The 18,508-nt window shown below is 54.6% G+C and overlaps 1 protein-coding gene across 2 annotated transcripts in view; it reads right to left on the bottom strand.

Annotated features, from left to right (window-relative positions):
- The window catches only part of IREB2 (iron responsive element binding protein 2), a 37,210-nt gene that overhangs the window by 10,821 nt on the left and 7,881 nt on the right, over window positions 1-18,508 (bottom strand). The window contains exons 3-13 of one of the 2 annotated variants that reach the window (XM_006104504.3): window positions 12,503-12,668; window positions 11,037-11,174; window positions 9,809-10,033; window positions 7,878-7,947; window positions 7,338-7,521; window positions 6,539-6,678; window positions 4,052-4,223; window positions 3,464-3,564; window positions 2,756-2,872; window positions 1,807-1,966; window positions 1,012-1,147 (exon numbers count right to left, since the gene is read on the bottom strand). In XM_006104504.3, the coding sequence (XP_006104566.1) occupies window positions 1,012-1,147; window positions 1,807-1,966; window positions 2,756-2,872; window positions 3,464-3,564; window positions 4,052-4,223; window positions 6,539-6,678; window positions 7,338-7,521; window positions 7,878-7,947; window positions 9,809-10,033; window positions 11,037-11,174; window positions 12,503-12,668 (1,609 nt within the window). The remainder of the gene's footprint in view (window positions 1-1,011; window positions 1,148-1,806; window positions 1,967-2,755; window positions 2,873-3,463; window positions 3,565-4,051; window positions 4,224-6,538; window positions 6,679-7,337; window positions 7,522-7,877; window positions 7,948-9,808; window positions 10,034-11,036; window positions 11,175-12,502; window positions 12,669-18,508) is intronic. The other variant, XR_002826654.1, reaches the window with a different exon arrangement.

The raw sequence follows: 18,508 nt of genomic DNA, 5'->3' as shown, positions 1-18,508 counted from the left end.
GAGGAGCACACCCGGAGGGGCACACCCAGAGGGCACACCCGGAGGGGCACACCCAGAGGAGCCGGGGCTGAGGCTGCCCCAGGGGGATGAGATGAACTGCCTCTGACACTGCACAAGCAAGCCCTCAGACTCCTGCTGGGAATACAACGATTCAAAACCGTCCTGTACTTCCTTCCAAAGGGTTCACACCGTTCACACCGTGAAGTATCAGAGGGCCTGGCTATCATCTGACGGAAGGACCGAGAGGCCTGTGGCTGGGACCTTCCCCTCTCGACCAATTAAGCCAAGAAGAGTCCCTGACAAAAATATCAAGATGATATAACTAAAAACTTATACATAAAATCCACAAAGTTATTTTCAGATGCTCTTCTAAATTAAAAAAAAAAAACACCATCCCACAAAAACATAAAATGTATCCGGCCTGCAAGGAATTGACGATTTATGTAAGATAATATGATTGAGCCTGGCTGGCGTGGCTCAGTGGTTGAGCATCGACTCAGGAACCAAGAGGTCATGGTTCCATTCCCAGTCAGGGCACACACCTGGGTTGTGGGCTTCATCCCCAATGGGGGGCGTGCAGGAGGCAGCGATCAATAATCCCCCTCATCACTGATATTCCTTTCTATCCCTCTCCCTTCCTCTCTGAAATCAATAAAAATACTTTAAAAAAAGCAGCAACTTACTCAGTTCATAAGGCAACCTGCAGAACTGCATTCCTTTCTGAGAACTGCCCTTCGGGCGCGGGAGGGCACGCACTGGCTGGCACCGTCCCTGCCTGTCACTGTCACCTGGTCTGACCTGCTCGTCTTCCCGTCACATCTCCTCTCGCCAGCACCTGCCTGACGCGACTCTGCCCCCGTGCTGCTGAGGTGAGGCCTCAGGTGGCGCGTGGCCATGGCCAGGGGACTGCGAGGACTGAGCCTACTTCTCCTCTCTCCTCGCACAGGACAGGTCCCGGCGCGCAGCTCCGGCTCTGCTGAGCCGTCGAGCGGCCGAGAGGACGTGGCTTACCCGAGCGTGCGCAGGTAGGGCAGCACGCCGCTGGAGCTGAGGTAATGCGTGACCATCCCGCTGCCGGGCGCCAGGCTGGTGCGGATGTACGGCTGTACCCGCAGACCCGCCTCCACCGCCTTCTTCGCCAGGAGACCTGCCCAGGACAAACCAGGGTGACGTGGCGCTGGCGGCCCCACAGGAAAGTGGACAAGACAGGCCCCTTCACCAGCTGGGTCTCCAGTTCACAGGTGGGTGAAGGTCCACATTCATACGTTTATTTTATCATTTTTTCCACTGATTCGGTTCATTTGAAACCAACGCTGCAGTCGGCACAGCACCTCTGCACTGAGCGGAGGCGCAGCCCGAGGGCACAGCCTCACACACGACAGACTGAGCTGTTTCAGTCGCCACCATCACCATAAGCTAAGCCACTTAGCAACGTGACACGAGCTCCCACAGGAACCATGTGTCACGTACACACACTGATGGCGTGGCAGCCCGGCCAGTGTCGCCTCTCGTACGCTCAGCGGACCCGCACAGCCATGGCCACTCCCAGACACCAGACCTGCTAGTCACAGTCCTCCTGGGTTAACAGAGGCAGATACGACCTAAACTAATAAATATGTGTTATAAAAAAATGTACCTCCTGTGTCATAAAAAGAACACGGATGACATAAGTCAACCTTAGGCCGTAAAGACCTACCTAAAACCTCAGAACGCCCTCACCGTCCACCTGTTCGACACAACCCTTACCCCATCTGAGGGACAGAGTGACTGAGGAAAAGGCGACGACGGCCTGGAACCGCCACCTACCGGCCGCGAGCATGACGGACGGGTTGCAGTTGTTGGTGCAGCTGGTGACGGCGGCGACGACCACGGCCCCGTGCGACAAGCGGTAGTCGCTTCCTTCGTAGTGAAGGGAGACGGCGTCGCTCTGCTTCTCGGCCGCAATCTGGAAGCCTCTGCATCCAACCTGGAGAGAGTCCCACACAAACGTGAACTGTGTATTCTGGACACGCAGAGAAAACACGGCCCTAGCCAGGGTGGCTCAGTGGATAGAGCATCGGCCGGTGGAAGGAAGGTGCTGACGGCCGGACGGGCAGCAGCCGTGACTCAGCTGGACCCTGCGCGTGCCGCCAGGAGGCGTCACTGTCCACAGTTCTCTCTGCTGCGAGCTCAGCCTCGCCGGGGCCGGCTCTCCCTCGGCTCTGGTTCTCAACCGTCCCTGCTCACAGCAGAGCTCAGGAGGCGGGACCAGCTTTTGTTAAAATGGCCCCGAGGATTTGCTCCCAATGACTGTGTGTGTGCGCGCGCGCGCAAGTGTGTGCATGTGTGAGTGTGTGTGTGAATGTGCGTGCGTGCGTGAATGCAGAATCTGCTAGAGCTGGCGACTGCTGGAGCAAGGCCCATGGGAATTCACGACAGTTTTACTCCTGTACAAGCCTGACATTTCCCACCAGAAAATCAACAAATTATAAAGATTTAAGTTTGGAAAGGAAGCGAGGGACCAGCCTTCAGAACAGGACGGGAAGCCAGGAGGCTCAGACAGGTGGTGTCTCCCTTGGTGTCTGGGAAGTCACAAGTCAGAGTCTACAAATCGCATAGAAACGTCTGTGACAGTGGGAACACGCAGTGCTCCCCACGTGAAATCGGGTGTTGTGACCAAGACACCAACATTTTAACTGAGAACTTAAGGACCCCCGTGTGGACGGCCTGAGACCCGCCCGCTGGCCCCTGCGCCCACACACACGGCGAGGCCCACCTTCTCGCTCAGGCACGCGCGGAAGTCACTCTTCATCTCCGTCACAGCCACTCTGTCCTGCGGCCTCTTGGGACCACTGACAGTTGCCACTATGGAGCTCAGGTTGATCCGGATCACCTGGGGCAGGAGAGAAGGGAAGGGGGGATGAGGGCTCGTAGGGACGGATTCCAACTCAAGCACTACTTTCTAGGAAAGAGTAAGTACATTTTTGTTTTTTTAACACAACTTGTTGTCATGGGGAAAAACACCCACCAAAGATATTTAAAAACCCCATTTAACTTACGACCGCACCAACACTGTACACTCTACGTGAACTTTTATCCCCCGTCCTCCCGCCCACAGGAACGCTGTCCCTACAGGCGCCTGGGCCAGCTGTGCACTCCCTGCCTCTGGGCTCGGACCCGCCCTCTCTGCCTGTGTGTGCGGGTGAGGCGGGCTGAGTGAACCTTCCTTCCTCCTCAGCTTCACTGAAGTAAAACTCTATGTAAAACTAAGAGTGAGGTCCGAGCAGGGTCACCGAGAACATCTGTCAATAACAATGATGATGACAACAGCTGTCAGCACTGAGCACTCACTAGGCACCTGAGACGGTCCTGACGAATGTGTATTCATCTCTCAAGAACCCGGTGTGGTAGAACCACTGAGGCAGGAAGGCTACCTGCTTTGTCCAGGCCGCGCAGACCCGGCCCCGGGGGTGACCGCACGCACCTGCGAGTACTCCGGCTCCCCCGCATCACCCTGGTCACTCCGGAACAACTTCACAGCTTTCAGGTAGGTCTCCATTGACTTGAGTTTGGCTTTGTCAAAACCTGAAAGATAAACAACAGAAACCCAGTGAGGAATTCTGAAACCTTCTGGGTAAGTGTGTTGAATTCCAACGATGAGCAAGAAACAAATATTGCAAATTACTAAGCACTCAGAACCGAGGTCTTTGCGAATTAGCACTTGAGAGCATTCAAGAGCCTTTCTGGTCAGCTCTGTCAGCTCGACAGCAGCCCCTCAAGGTGATCGATCACAGCAGGACCAGGAGCACTGAGCAGGGCGGGCACCTCACCGAGGGGACGGGGAAAGGGGGGGGACGGGGGACGGGGCGTGCAGACCTGTGCTCTGCTTCTTTCTTTAAGCTGCGTGTCGATGGGTCAGTGGAGACCAGGGTTTGAGGCCCAACACTAAAGTCATCTGATGGTTTATGTGGAAGCCATTGTCTCAAAATAACGTAATGCCATGAACATTAAAAACACACCAGACAGACACACGGGAAGGCGGCATGTTTATCCGCAGGACCTGTCTTCTTACCTGTATGTTCTAAGTGTTTTAAGGTCACATTGTCAACAGGGAAGAAGCTGAGGGTAGCACCATATTCTGGACACATGTTTGCTATTGTCGTCCGATCCACTATTGATAACTGTGAGACTCCGCTTCCAAAAAACTCCACGAACTTGCCGGCCACTCCTGCTTGCCTGAGGTGCTGGATGGAGGGACACAGACGCAGTTAGCAACGAGACGGGCACGGACTCTCCGAGAACCCTGCCCTCTGATCGCCACCCGACGCCAGGGACAGGGAGCAGAGGACTTTGCTGTTTAGGACGCGCGCTCGCTGGGGTGCAGCAGGCACTGAGAGACAAACAGTCCGTCAGGAGAGAGGTCGGCGTCGCTGTCAGTCGGGGTGGGAAAGGGCGTGATGCTCATGGCTGGGAACCCACGTTCCCGTTCTGAGACTGGGGCCAGCATGGACTCCTGTGTGCGCGTCTCTTCCTTGCTGAGCAGGACATAAAACAACCGCGCTTCTAGCCATCGAGGGCATCTGGGGTTTAATGAAAGACGAACATTGATCGAACTGTGTATATGAACAGACAGTTACATACTCTTCAAATTCCACCTCCTGTCCAAACATTCACAGCGATATTCGTTATAGGTGAGTTCCATTTTGATAGGGTTTAGCAGGTGGCTTCAAGCTTAGTTCCTTCTACCAGCCTTTCTCTTAGTTACTCCCAAGCAACCGAAACGGCTGCTCACCCTTCCTCACTGCACAAGGGGCTCAGCTGGTGCAGGGAGAGCCGGGGGGCCAGAGCGAGACCACCTCCGACCCATGGAGACTGTAGTCCCAGCGGGTGGAGGGCTGGGGGTCAGTTCACAGATGTACAAACTCCAGCCTAAGAAGACGTCTCCTTCGATTCATGGTTATTTAGGGGAAGACAGATGAAATACACCCAGCTGCTGCTTCCGCCAAACGAATGAGGCGCCACGTGAACACTGAACACTGAAGAACACAGGATTAATCCTGCAAAGACCATGAACAGAACAGGACCTCCACCAAATGCCGTCTTCCACAATAAACTTCTGTATCCGTGAGTCAAAATGCCAAACCAGGCTCAGGATGCTATTAGGATGCAGCCAGAGGTTCCGAGAGGCCCCGTTAATTTTCAGGGTGTCCGCAGGGAAGAATCGATTTCTACAGAAACATAATGGGATGCTCCTTTTCCTCGAGGAATAGGCTGTAATTCTCAATTTAGCTTCTGGATCTGTGGTCCACACACCAGATCAATCATTTCTGTAAGCTGTCAAATGCTTTCCAAATCAGGGAAGATCAATACTGCATGCCGGGAGGGAGGCAGCACCGTCTCTCCCCCTGCGGAGTGTCCTGAAGGCCTTCCCCCTACAACCGACGGCCGAAGCGCTGGGGCCTGGCCCGCGGGGAGCACAGGGAGCCCCAGGTGCACGCGCCTTAATCGCGGAAACGAGTCAGCAGATGAGCACAGCTGTCTGACAGTCCGAGCTTGTGCAGCAACAAAGCCCACCCTGCCGCAGTGCTCTCCTCTGACGCAGCCGTCCTATGGACTCAGTGTCAAAATAACACAACAAAACCCAGTCAGAGAGCACAGGACTCCGAGGGGGCGAGACAGCGGCTCACCGGAGACCCTGGAGCACTTGTACGGAACCCACGCGCAGGCTGAGAAGCAACGCTGGAACGGCCCACAGAAAAGCCTGACGCGCCCTGGCCGTGGATAGAGCGTCAGCCTGTGGACTGAGGGGTCCCGGGTTCGATTCCGGTCAAGGGCACGTTCCCGGGTTGCGGGCTTGATCCCCGGTAGGGGGCGTGCAGGAGGCAGCCGACCCATGATTCTCTCTCCTCATGGATGTCCCCCTCTCTCTCTCTCTCTCCCTCTCTCTCTGAGATCAATAGACACACATATAAAAAGAAGAGGAGGCTGGCGGCACACAGTCCCAGTCGCTGTTTCGAAAAGATCTCCTAGGCAGCGGTTCTCAAACTTGTGGGGTCGCGACCCTTTGGCGGTCAAACGACCCTTTCACAGGGGTCGGCTAAGACCATCCTGCATATCAGATATTTACATTATGATTCATCACAGTAGCAACATGACAGTGATGAAGTAGCCATGAAAATAATTGTATGGTTGGGTCCCCACATGAGGAACTGTATTTAAAGGGCCAGAAGGTTGAGAACCGCTGTGAGAGCAACGGTTCCTAAGGGGCGGGTGACTCAGTGACGTGTTAAGGAGACTAGACTTTCCCCAACACCACGGAGCCCCCAGCTGCTGCTGAGGCCGAAGGCGGAGGCTCCAGGCCCCGTGCGGGGAGGGAGTGCGGGCCCACGTCCTGGTCAGCCAGCCTCACGGTGCCGCTCTCAGAGTGAAGGTGGGAAATGGCCCAGTGACAGCACCACCCTCCCCGGCTCGTAAGAAGGACGAGTGGACAGGTCAGTGAGCAGCGACGCACACGCCCGGACGTCCAGGACGAAGGAGTTCCGCCAGCACCTGCACGTACCTTTGTGATGCCAAGAACAACGTCTATGGACGTGACGAAAGGGTTGGAGGAGCCGGTCAGCTCACACCCCACCACCTCGGGCAGCGTGAGGGACACGGGCAGCCCCAGCATCACGGCTTCCGTCTCGATGCCTCCGACCCCTGCAGCGAGACGCACGTCTGAGCACAGGATGCAGGGGACACACACGCTTCCCCTCGACACGGGGCGTTTCCCGAGCTCCTCAGCAGCTTCCCTGCGACCACGTGGGTTCGGAACCCGAGTCTTCTCGCTCACATGCTGCAAACCCGATTTTACCTTCATGCTAAGCTCAGTAAACAGAGTCCCTGTTAGGCTACGCAGGGTGCTATGCTCAAGATCCGATACCAACAGAGCCCAGCCCAGGTCAGGCTCAAGCAGCCTGGCCTAAGGGCACAGACAAAAAAAAAAAAAGGAAGTTGGTGGTCATCACAGGCTGTGAGAGAGGAAGTGCGCTCGGCCGGAGCACCAGGCTGTGCAGGGCCTGGTGTAGCTGCAAAGGAGCCTGGGTGTATGAAGAGGCAGGGGAGCCACGGAAGCTCTTTACCCGAGAGTGACCACCTCATCTTCACAGAGGCGGTCATGGCCACGCTGACCACCCACTGGGCACTGTGCCAGTTTCATCAATCCTCTCTGACCACACACTGACCCACATACCGGATCAGGCCCTCCTGACCTGCTGCCAGGATAGAGAACGGTCTCCAGGCCACAGCGACCTGCTGCTGGTGCCCTTTCATGCCCGACGCCCCCGCCCGAGAGAACAGGACGCAGGCTGTGCACTCACCCCAGCCCAGGATGCCCAGGCCGTTCACCATGGTGATGTGGGAGTCCGTGCCCACCACGCTGTCGGGGAAGAGGAGGGCCCCCTCCTCGAAGACCACCCGGGACAAGGACTCCAGGCTCACTTGGTGGGCCATGCCCGTGCCGGGCGGGATCAGAGCCACGTTCCGGAACACTCTCGAACACCACTGGGTTGTGGGTAAAGAAACGCAGTGTCAGTGCATCGTACGAATGTGCGCTCGCCATCACAATACAAATACTGACACTAAAAACATCTTACCAATGGCCCCCAGGGCCCACGTCTACAGACTAAACCTAAACATACCCATTCGGCAGACTATTGAAGCACAATGAAGTCAAAGAAAAACATTCCAGAGCCCAGATAAATGGTCGCTTCCAGCTGTGCCCCCAGGACTCAGGGGGGAGAGGGAGCCCACCCAGCCCACTGCTAGAAGTTCAAGAACTATTGGTCTCAAGACATAAAAACCGTACCTGCCAATATTTCACAAATTGCAATTAAAAAAGTTCCCCCAAACATTTATACCTTGAAAAATTGAAGCCTCTCTCGATTTCTGCCGAATTCCACTTCTTGATTTTTTAACACTGTTTCAGGTCTGAAAGGAGGAAGAGCCGCATTAGAGCGTGTACTACAGAACGAGCTGCCTTGTTTCCCGGTCTCCATTCTTAGACACTTTGAACAGCATTCTGGGAACGGCCACTTCCTGACTCGTGACAACCCGTCCAGTGCAGCCCCTACATCACACCAGGAGGGACTGCAGGATCGGGACTGTGCTGGCACAGGAAAGCCACGCCCACGTGTCCCAGACCGCACTTCACGGGCATCGCTGGGAGACGTGGCTAAAGCGTATTAAAATCAGGGTAAGTTCTGCTGGATTCCTCATGACAAGGAGGAGCAGGCAGCTTACACACCGTTAGGGTGAGCATGCCACCCCGGGCCCGGGCCAGGGCGCTGTCACCTTGGAGCAGTGGCCGACAGTCAGCACCATCTTCGACTTTACAAAGAGCTTTTGGCCCAAACCCTGCACTCCTCTGTCCGAGCGGAAGGGCTATTTTGCCTGCAGGTAGCAGCTTGCCTGCAGGGGCTGCAGTTACGCTCAGGAGTCATTAACTCGGAGAGAAAGCACTTCCCTCCGAGCAGGACGGAGCCCACCTTCAGGGACCTCACTGCATCTGATGATTTTTAAAAATCGTTACAGCCGGTCTGACCTGCTCATTTTCCTGCCAGCCCAGCTGGTGATTAAGGTTTGACTGAACATCAATACAACGTAAATGATACATGCCCTCCAGGGCCCAGATAATTACAGCTGTTCAGCTGGAGGGTTTTCAAGACAAAGGCCACGTGAATAATTCACTGCCGAGTGGTCTCGGGAGACTTCCCAGGCCGGGGAGCAGCTTCGGGAGCCTCCACGACCCAGCACCTGTGGCCATCAAGTGCCGTCCACCCTCTATCAGTCAGGCAGGGACTTCCACTCCTGCCCCCGGCTCTCGCCTGAGCCTGCAGTTAACACATCACTGACACGTCACAGCACACACACATTCTCCTTTTTACACAGCCCGGGACTGCATATAACCCATCTTACTACTTTATAATTCAGACTCAAAACTGAAGGGAAATGTTACACCACATTGGATTTTTAGAAATAAAAATATACCATCTTAGCACTTCATGCTCTGCCAGTTATAGAAAGACAACCCAAAAAAATCAGTGACGTTTGAATCAATAAATCCTCCTTTTCAAGAATTTGTGTGTGAGGAGATGTTGAACAGTCAGCACACTAGGCAGCAGGAACGAGGGGTGAGGACATACGATGCCATAATTGAGGGCAAAGGACCCACAGAACATACTGAGCTCTCAGGAAGGAGGAACACGAGGTCCCTATAACGTTCATGGACTCAATACGGCCGAAATTAAAAGAAAGAAAATTTAATGTAGATAAACTACCTACTAGGAAACGGAACCGAGTCCTATGAATAGGAGTCTTTTCCCTGCTATCATTCAGACCACCACTTCTCTGGAACGGCTCAGTCAGGTTATAACACACATAACGACAACAGTATTATGGAGTAAGGAAAAATAAAACTCTCCAAGTAGGAAAAAAAGCGAGAACTATAAATGGGGAATTCACAGAAGGAAGATGAGTGAATGATGAGCGTGTGAATGGCACACGTTCACCAGAAGAAAAGCTCTCTGTTTAAGACGCAGCAAACTTCTCTGCCTGCATGAGTCAGGAAATTAAACATATTTACAGGGAAACCTCAGGGTCCCTTCCCGAGGAACAGAGGCAGACCTAACGGCCTTGGTCTGCTGGACACAGGACGCACACGGCAGCATCTCCTGCACAGGCAGTACGAGCCTAGAGCATGGTTGTGTGTTGTGGGGGGGGGGGGGGGGAGAAAGGGGCAAACGGGTTCCCTGAGAAACAAGCAGCAGTGATGAGAAGTAAGAAGACGTACTCAGGCACTGGCTGCAGGTGGAAAGGGCACAGCAGGGGGGTGTTCTCGATCTGCGTGGACGGGCTCCCGGCGCCGCGGCCCAGGCTCGGCTCCCCCGGATCGCAGGGCCCCCGGCAGGCGGCTGGGCCTCGGCAGGGCAGCCTCCTGGGCGGCGCTTTGAGTGGCGAGAGCTTGGCGGCTTTCGGCAGGTCCCCGCCTCCAGGGTTGGGCGCGTTCTGTATCGCACTGTCATTCCAAACAAGGGAACAGAAGCCAGTTAGAAGGGACAGACACTTAGCTCTTCAAAACACACACCAGCCACGCAAATGTCAGGTCACAAAAGCACGCACGCGAGACCCGGGTCACTGCGACGAACGGAGGAAACGTAACCTAAGTGCCCAGTAGAGCCGTGTCCACACGCTCCTGTCACAGGGGAGCGACTGGGCAAGACGGAGGTGCCGTCACCCCCGACGGAGCCGCCGCCGAGCCACCGCTCCAGCAGAGGGCAGCTCGCAGCTGAGGAGTCTGTCTGACCCAGGACGCCCGAGAGCGTGAGCACCACGTCTTCTCTCGTCTGACTATGGTCAAGGGCCCTTCTGAATGTAGCGTTTCCAGTGGAGGAAACCAGAGCTTTAGGGAGTGAGCTCAGTGCTTTCAATCACCAACTAATTAACGACAGTCATGGCTCACGTCTCCCTATTCCCTCTGGAAGGAAATGAAAAAACTTCCTTTTGCCGAAACCGGTGTGGCTCAGTGGATAGAGCGCCGGCCTGAGGACTGAAGGGTCCCAGGTTCGATTCCGGTCAAGGGCATGTACCTGGGTTGCGGGCACATCCCCAGTAGGAGGTGTGCAGGAGGCAGCTGATCGATGTTTCTCTCTCATCGATGTTTCTAACTATCTCTCTCCCTTCCTCTCTGTAAAAAATCAATAAAATATATTTTTAAAAAAATAAAAAAAAGAAAAGAAAAAACTTCCTTTAGTGGATATGAAGCTGCAGTCGTAGCCAGAAAATCAGGCTCTAGGCTCCCTGCACATTTCCACCAAAAGTGGCAGCAGAAACAAACAGGATAATAATTCAGACCCAGCAAAAACAATCACAACTAAACTTGTCACCAGCTTCTCTCGTTACGTGTCAGCCAACACTACATGTAGGAAACGGGCATGAATTCCCCCCTCTTCCCGCTACGCCACACGCCAGCGGGTGACGCCCGCCTGCACACTGCCGTCACGGCCTCTGCATCACGGTACCATTTGCTGAAGTCGATCTGTAGAGAGTGGTCGACCGTGAGGTCTGTGGGGCAGGCGGGGTGGACTTTCTTAGGGTCCCCTCCCAGCGTCTTCACCGCCTCCCGCATCGCGGCGAGGTCCACCATGGCCGGGATCCCCCTGAAAGCAGAAGGAGCACGTGAGCTCCAGCGGTTCCTTCACACAGGCTCCCGCCAGGAGGACGCACTCACTCATCTGTATTTAACAAGTACCCCTGCCCTGGCCGCTTTGGCTCAGTGGAGAGAGCGTCGGCCTGCGGACTGAAGGGTCCCGGGTTCGATCCCGGTCAAGGGCATATGCCCAGGTTGCGGGCTTGATCCCCAGTGTGGGGCGTGCAGAAAGTAGCCAATCAATGATTCTCTCTCCTCATTGATGTTTCTATCTCGCTCTCCCTTTCTCTTCCTCTACGAAATCAATAAAAAGTATTTTAAAAAGATAAAAAAATAATTAAAAAATAAGAAGTACCCCTTTTCCATCTGCATTCGTGCTTGACAATGGACGTGTTGCCCAAAGCTGGAAGCACCCTGGGTTAATGAGTTCACACAGGATTATCTGAGACCTTCGGCGCTCAGAGGTAGATGTGCCGAAAGCAACACACGAGGTGAGCTTCCGACAGAAGAGGACTTCGGGGACGGCCTTCGATGCCGTGCGACCCCCGCCTGCTCCCTGGCCCAGGCCCTCGCAGCCCGGTGCCCGCCTGCTGGTCCTCGTTACCCACGACAGACACAGGCACCTCCCGAGCCGCCAGGCAACAGCATCTACCAAAGGCCTTCGGGGTGCGAGGCCCTACAAGACGAGTGCTGCTCTCCAGGACTTTGCAGGGAAGATACAGCAGTGGCTGCCGTGACAGCAGCAACGACAGAGCCCAGAGCAGCGTAGGAGACCCGGTCCCCGAGGGGCTGAGGGTGTGCTCTCTGCCTGCTCACGCCTGCGCCTCAGCTGACACCATCAAAAGGGCACCTCTTCTAGCGACGGATCCCTGACACCAGGGCAGGCAGGCCATTCAAGAGACCGTGGGTCTACACGGACTGGATCACATACGGAGGAAGCAGGAAACAGGAAGCAGGGGCAAGCCTAGATTCTGCCTGGACAGACGGGAGACCACCCTGCAGTCACTACGATGGGCAAGGCCTGGAAGGAAGGGAGGGGCAGGCCATCACGTGTGACCTGAAGTCTGAAAAGCCTGAGCTGGTGGAGACGACAAGTACGCAGCTAAACAAGAGTAGTTGTGAAATAAAGAAAACAAGAAACAAGCACCTAATTTTTAAAGAGTTGCTTCAGTTTAGAAAGGGCAATTTTTAAAAAAATAACGCTATCCACTGAGCCAAACCAGCTAGGGCTAGAAAGGGCAATTTTTAAAAACTTATAAACTAATATTCAAAATCCAAGTCAGGGACTCTTATAAAGGAAACCCTGAAAACGCGCTCGTGAGGAAGGCTGTCGCTCACGTGAAGTCCTGGAGGAGGACGCGGGCGGGGAAGAAGGGCACTTCCACATTGCTCTGCTTGGCTCTCCAGTCCAGGATGTTCAGGACGTCTTCCCTTTTCAGCAAAAAGCCATCACAGTTCCTCACCGCAGCCTCCAACAGGACCCGTACGGAGTAAGGCAGGACATCTGATTCAAGAGAAAATATTAAGAAAAGTCATAACTAGGCATTATATTAGTAAAAGAGCTAATATGCTAATTGGACCAGATGGCAGAACGACCTTCCAGACAAGCCGGGGCTGCGAGGGCAGAGCCCCTTGCATGAATTTCACGCATAGGGCCTCTAGTGTATTATAAAGATTTAAATAACAAAAAGTTAAAGATAGAGATGCACTGCCAGTCGGCGTGGCTCAGTGGCTGAGCGTCGTCCCATGCACCAGGAGGTCACATTCCCGGTCAGGGCACGTGCCCGGTTGCAGGCTTGATCACCAGTAGGGGGCGCACAGAAGGCAGCCCGTTGATATTTCTCTCATTGATGTTTCCATCTCCCGCTCCCCTCCTCTTTCTAAAATCAATAAAACCATATTTTTTAAAAAAGACACAGATGCCGAAACCGGTTTGGCTCAGTGGATAGAGCGCTGGCCTGCGGACTGAAAGGTCCCAGGTTCGATTCCGGTCAAGGGCATGTACCTGGGTTGCGGGCACATCCCCAGTGGGAGATGTGCAGGAGGCAGCTGGTCGATGTTTCTCTCTCATCGATGTTTCTAACTCTCTATCTCTCTCCCTTCCTCTCTGTAAAACGTCAATAAAATATATTTTTTTAAAAAAAGACACAGATGCAATATTTTCTCAATTTAAAAATATTTTAGTTTAGTGAACACAGAACAAAGCACCATCCATGTGAGCACCAGGACTGCTATCAAGCGGAGCTCCCACGGGTCAGCCAGGCCCTGAAAAAGCGGACAAGACCTTCCCACAAGCAGGCTGACCTGGGCACGTAAGACTGATGAGTGCAAACGAACATTCAGGGAAGACAAAGAAACACTGAAAACCACAGAAAATGTGAATTCAGCACAATAACAAAGACATTCCTTTAAGACAAATACAGGTTAAACTGCGTAAAAGTTTGTAATAGATTTAAAAGGTTTCCATCAAAAATGGCTAAAGTTTAAAAGGGAATCAGGGTCTTAGATGAGTACATTCTCTCCATGAAAACCATCTTTCATTCTTGATGACTGGGGTTCGGCACCACAGAACCACAGTCAGTACTAAACGTCTTCAGCCGTGTTAAACTCTCACAGCGGAAAGGCTGGCCCAGGGCGGGCTGGTGGGTAGATGTCACCACACGAGGGGCGACGCGCAGCTGTTTAGACCAGGGGTCCTCAAACTACGGCCCGCGGGCCACATGCAAATACAAATACTGTATTTGTTCCCGTTTTGTTTTTTTACTTCAAAATAAGATCTGTGCAGTGTGCATAGGAATTTGTTCATAGTTTTATTTTTAAACTATAGTCCGACCCTCCAACGGCCTGAGGGATGGTGAACTGGCCCCCTGTTTAAAAACCTTGAGGACCCCTGGTTTAAAGGCATGAGACCTGTGCCCCGATGAGGCGTGTTCGATTGCCTGGACAGATCCTTCCCAGGAAAGCAGTGTGAACAACGCTCCCAGCACAGTATAATACACACTGCTACCTAGCAAGTACATAATGTTAAATATATTATTAATTAACATCCGAAAGAACAATGGAAGGACAGACGGAGACCTTAGCACCTATTCCGCACGGTGTGGCCGCACCTCCCGCAGGACACGCACTGAGGGCGATGCGGGCATTGACACGGACACTGTAATTTTCAAACTGTCACATATACAGGGTGGGGCAAAAGTAGGTTTACAGTTGCGAGTAGGCAAACGACAGCTTCTCCCTGTGTTACTGCGGACCAATTACTGTGCTGTTTTCCATGTGAACAACCACTGCCCCACCTGCATCATGAGGAGGAAGCAAAGGCACTTCTGTTCCTGAGGCCCGGATCCAAGGCGTCGTGTAAGGGCGGTACGGGCACAGTCCGAGGGGCCGAGTTAGAGAAACAAATCACTGACACTTCAGTTGGAATCCTGGCTACAAACTTAGGATTTATCTCTTCCTTACAAGTATGTGCCTCCTGGCCGCTCAGTGAAACGCCTGAAACAAGGACAGTCCGCTCCTCGTAACCCCCAAGGACCCAGCGGCGGTCTCTGCAGCCTCCCCTTTCGGGGGCGCCCAGGCTGAGCCCGGCCACCTCGTCAGGGGGCAAACAGGTCCCGGAGACGAACGGGGAACTGAGGGTCAGTGCGAGCACCGGGAGGAGGAATGACCGTCACTCACTGAACGAGGTCGCGCCCGTGAACAGCCCTGAGCTCAGAATGACCGAACGCCCTGCACCCACCACGGCGGCGGCGGCTGGAGCAGCTCATGACCCCGAAACTGACAACGGGGAGTCGGTCCTTAATCCCGTCGTCCTGACTTCAGTCATGAAATCGTCGTAGAAGAGCCACAGCTACTAAATGCAGAGGAAAGGGTCCAGTTAGAGACCGCACCAGGCACCGGACCAAGTCCCGGACGGGACCCGGTGGTCAGCGGGGCTGAATCAGCAGGTGACACGTGGACGCCTCTGAAGGCGGGGCCAGTGACGACACCCACACCCACGTGGCGTCACGGCTGGGGACTCGGGACATCACCTGCCGTGGACGGAGCAGGACGCACAGCACCCACTGCAGAGCGTTCTTGCAACAACAAGCAAACCTGAACGAATCCCACACCAGCTCTAACGGCCCGTCCGCAGGAAACACGGGGACAGGGCGACAGTGAAGGGAAACGACGGGGCAGCAACCCCACAAACTCCAGACAAGGAGCCGGTGCCCCCCACGGAGCAGCAACCCCACAAACCCGGGACAAGGAGCCGGTGCCCCCCACGGAGCAGCAACCCCACAAACCCAGGACAAGGAGCCGGTGCCCCCCACGGAGCAGCAACCCCACAAACCCAGGACAAGGAGCCGGTGCCCCCCACACGGAGCAGCAACCCCACAAACTCCGGACAAGGAGCCGGTGCCCCCCACGGAGCAGCAACCCCACAAACCCAGGAGGAGCCGGTGCCCCCCACGGAGCAGCAACCCCACAAACCCAGGAGGAGCCGGTGCCCCCCACGGAGCAGTAACCCCACAAACCCGGGACAAGGAGCCGGTGCCCCCCACGGAGCAGTAACCCCACAAACCCGGGACAAGGAGCCGGTGCCCCCCCACAGGTGGCAGGGGAAGGGGAGGAGGGATGGTGCCGACGTGAGCCTTGCAAGATGTAGCAGCCAAATGCTACGGGCTCATGTTTGGGTACGTCAACACCCCACTGTAGAAATAAGAATACGGACTGGGTTTTATGCCATGGTAAGGAGTCATTTGTAATTTTACTAATACAGTCAAGGCACTAAGATTACGTGTGTTTTTTTAAGCCCTTTCAAACACCAGAAATGCAGTCTGGCCGATGTGGCTCAGTGGTTGAGCGGCGACCTATGAACCAGGAGGTCACGGTTTGATCGAACTCGAAACCCACATGCCTGGGTTTGGGGTTCGATCCCCAGTGGGGGGCGTGCAGGAGGCAGCCAACCCATGACTCTCTCTCATCGATGTCTCTCCCCCCCCCCCTTCCTCTCTGAAATCAATAAAAATGTTTTGAAAAATGTGTACTAAAGTACATTTACAGGTTTAAGAATGGAATATGTGGAACAAAAGACTGGCAAAATGTTGGTAACTGTCAGGTACATGGTGGGTTACTGTACTGTTGTCTCCCCACTTTGATGCTTGGAAATTCTCACGCCAGTTCCCCGTGGATGGAGCTGCGAGTGAAGAGAGTGAAGAGCCTCAGCAGAGGCCGCACGCGAGGCTGCGCTGCTGCTCGCTGTGGGGGGACCTTCCCCGTGGAGACGGGACCCCAGCCCCCACAGGAGGAAGTGCCTACCTCCTCGCTCACCGGCGCATTAAAGCCCCCACATCCTCTGACAAAGAGCAGGCGCCTAAACATCAGCTTCCGCCCTGACCTCCATCCGAAACAGAATGAAGTCCCCAAACCAAGAGGAATGATACGGGTAAATTTTTTAAATAAATAGACCATCTGGAAACAATGAGAAGAAAAATACCACAGAAGCAAATACACAAGGTGAACTTTGTATCTGGTTAATTGTTCTGGAAACAACATTCAGGAATGTTTTTGTTAAGAGTATCTTCATAAAAAGGATTTCATAAGATTTCTACTAAAATATGCAACGTAACACCAGCAACGATCTCTACTCCCTCCTGAAACCCACTAAAGTAATAGGAAAGGAATTAAAAAGTTATAAACCCACAGGGACAGGGAGAAGCAAAACAAGCCTGCTGGGCGGCAGCGCCTGGGTGAGTGGCGGGGCTGACAGGACAGAGGCGATGGGACCAAGCCGAGGCCAGGACGAGAGAGGAGGGGCTGGGGACGGAGGGTGCAGACTGAGGGGCTGGGGACGGAGGGTGCAGACTGAGGGGTGCAGACTGAGGGGCTGGGGACGGAGGGGCTAGGGACTGAGGGACTGAGGGGTGCAGACTGAGGGGCTGGGGACGGAGGGGCTAGGGACTGAGGGGGTGCGGACGGAGGGGTGCAGATGGAGGGGCTGCAGACGGAGGGTGCAGACGGAGGGGCTGGGCAAGGGGACAACCCCTCGAGTTCTAAGTGACAACAGGTCCAACCTAAAGTTGTGGCCAGGCCGACAACCCGTCAGCCACAGGCGCTACTGGAGGACCCGCCCTATAAGGCAGGTGAACGAGCACAGGAGAGCACGGAGCACAGGAGAGCACGGAGCCCAGGACAACAGGCCCAGGGCCCAGCCCGTCCAGATGCGGCGCTGCCAGGAGGGAAACGCTGATTGACAGGTCACCTGACTACACCGGAGGGGTTCGTTCTTTCAGGGATGAATTATTGATGAGGACACAGCAAACTAAGCAAATGAAAAAGACAATTAATCCCAGGAAAAAACACAAAGCTGTGAGAGAAACGAGGTGTAGCCACCTGCTCCATGAATTAGCTGAGAACCTTACTCATAACAGCCTAAGCACTGAATACTGGTTTAACCAAAATCACAAGAACTGTACCAGAAAGAGGTACACAGGGTCTAGGTGAGAGAGAAGAAAAACACCAAATTCTCACTTTCCACAGAAGAAAGTGTTGTCAGAAACTGAAGAATCAAGACACATCCCTGGCTGGTGTGGCTCAGTGGATAGAGCGCTGGCCTGCGGACTGAAGGGTCCCAGGTTCGATTCTGGTCCAGGGCACAGGCCCGCGTTGTGGGCTCCATCCCCAGTGGGGGGCGTGCAGGAGGCAGCCGATCCACGATTCACTCTCATCATGGATGTTCCTCTCTCTCTCCCCTCTCTGAAATAAAAAATATACATATTTAAAAAAACCCTCAAGAAACAGCTGTATAAGTGAGGTTCTCTCATAATAGAGGAAATTACCACAAGAAACAGCCGACAGACTGAGAACAGTGCTCCCAGCAGAGGCTGTGCTGAGTGGTTCTAACTCTATCGCGTGAACAGTAAGTACATGTGAAGTTAAGAAGCAACCACGAGGAAAGCGAGTCGCGGACGGGAACAGGGCACTGTGTTTGCCGCCCTAACTCACCAGGCCTCACGGCCATGAGGCCGCAGGGAGAGGCAAATCCTAAGACCCTCCCCTCCCCGCCCCTCCAACAGGAGGAACGGAGGGAGCCGTCCCTTCTCTCTGTGCCGCCTCCAGGTCACAGGCCACCCAGCTCCCCGCAGTCGTGCCCCGGGGCGTCTACCTGCACACGCGCTGCTGCGGCCGATGGCGGGGCAGGCAGCGTGTGATGCTCAGAGGGTATGAGCGTCCTCACTGGAGGGGCCGCCTGTGGGAGCACAGCCCAGCAGCCAGGGAGCCTGTCCACCAGCGAGCACCCTGCGCCCGGGAGGGCAGAGCCCGCAGCCCGGCCCTCAGTGCCCACAGCACCCTGCGCCCCAG

The sequence above is a fragment of the Myotis lucifugus genome, unplaced genomic scaffold, assembly GCF_000147115.1.
Source record: "Myotis lucifugus unplaced genomic scaffold, Myoluc2.0 scaffold_578, whole genome shotgun sequence".
NCBI classification, from domain to species: domain Eukaryota; kingdom Metazoa; phylum Chordata; class Mammalia; order Chiroptera; family Vespertilionidae; genus Myotis; species Myotis lucifugus.
Note: the sequence above shows the minus strand (reverse complement) of the source record. Positions and strands in the feature narration are given on the sequence as shown.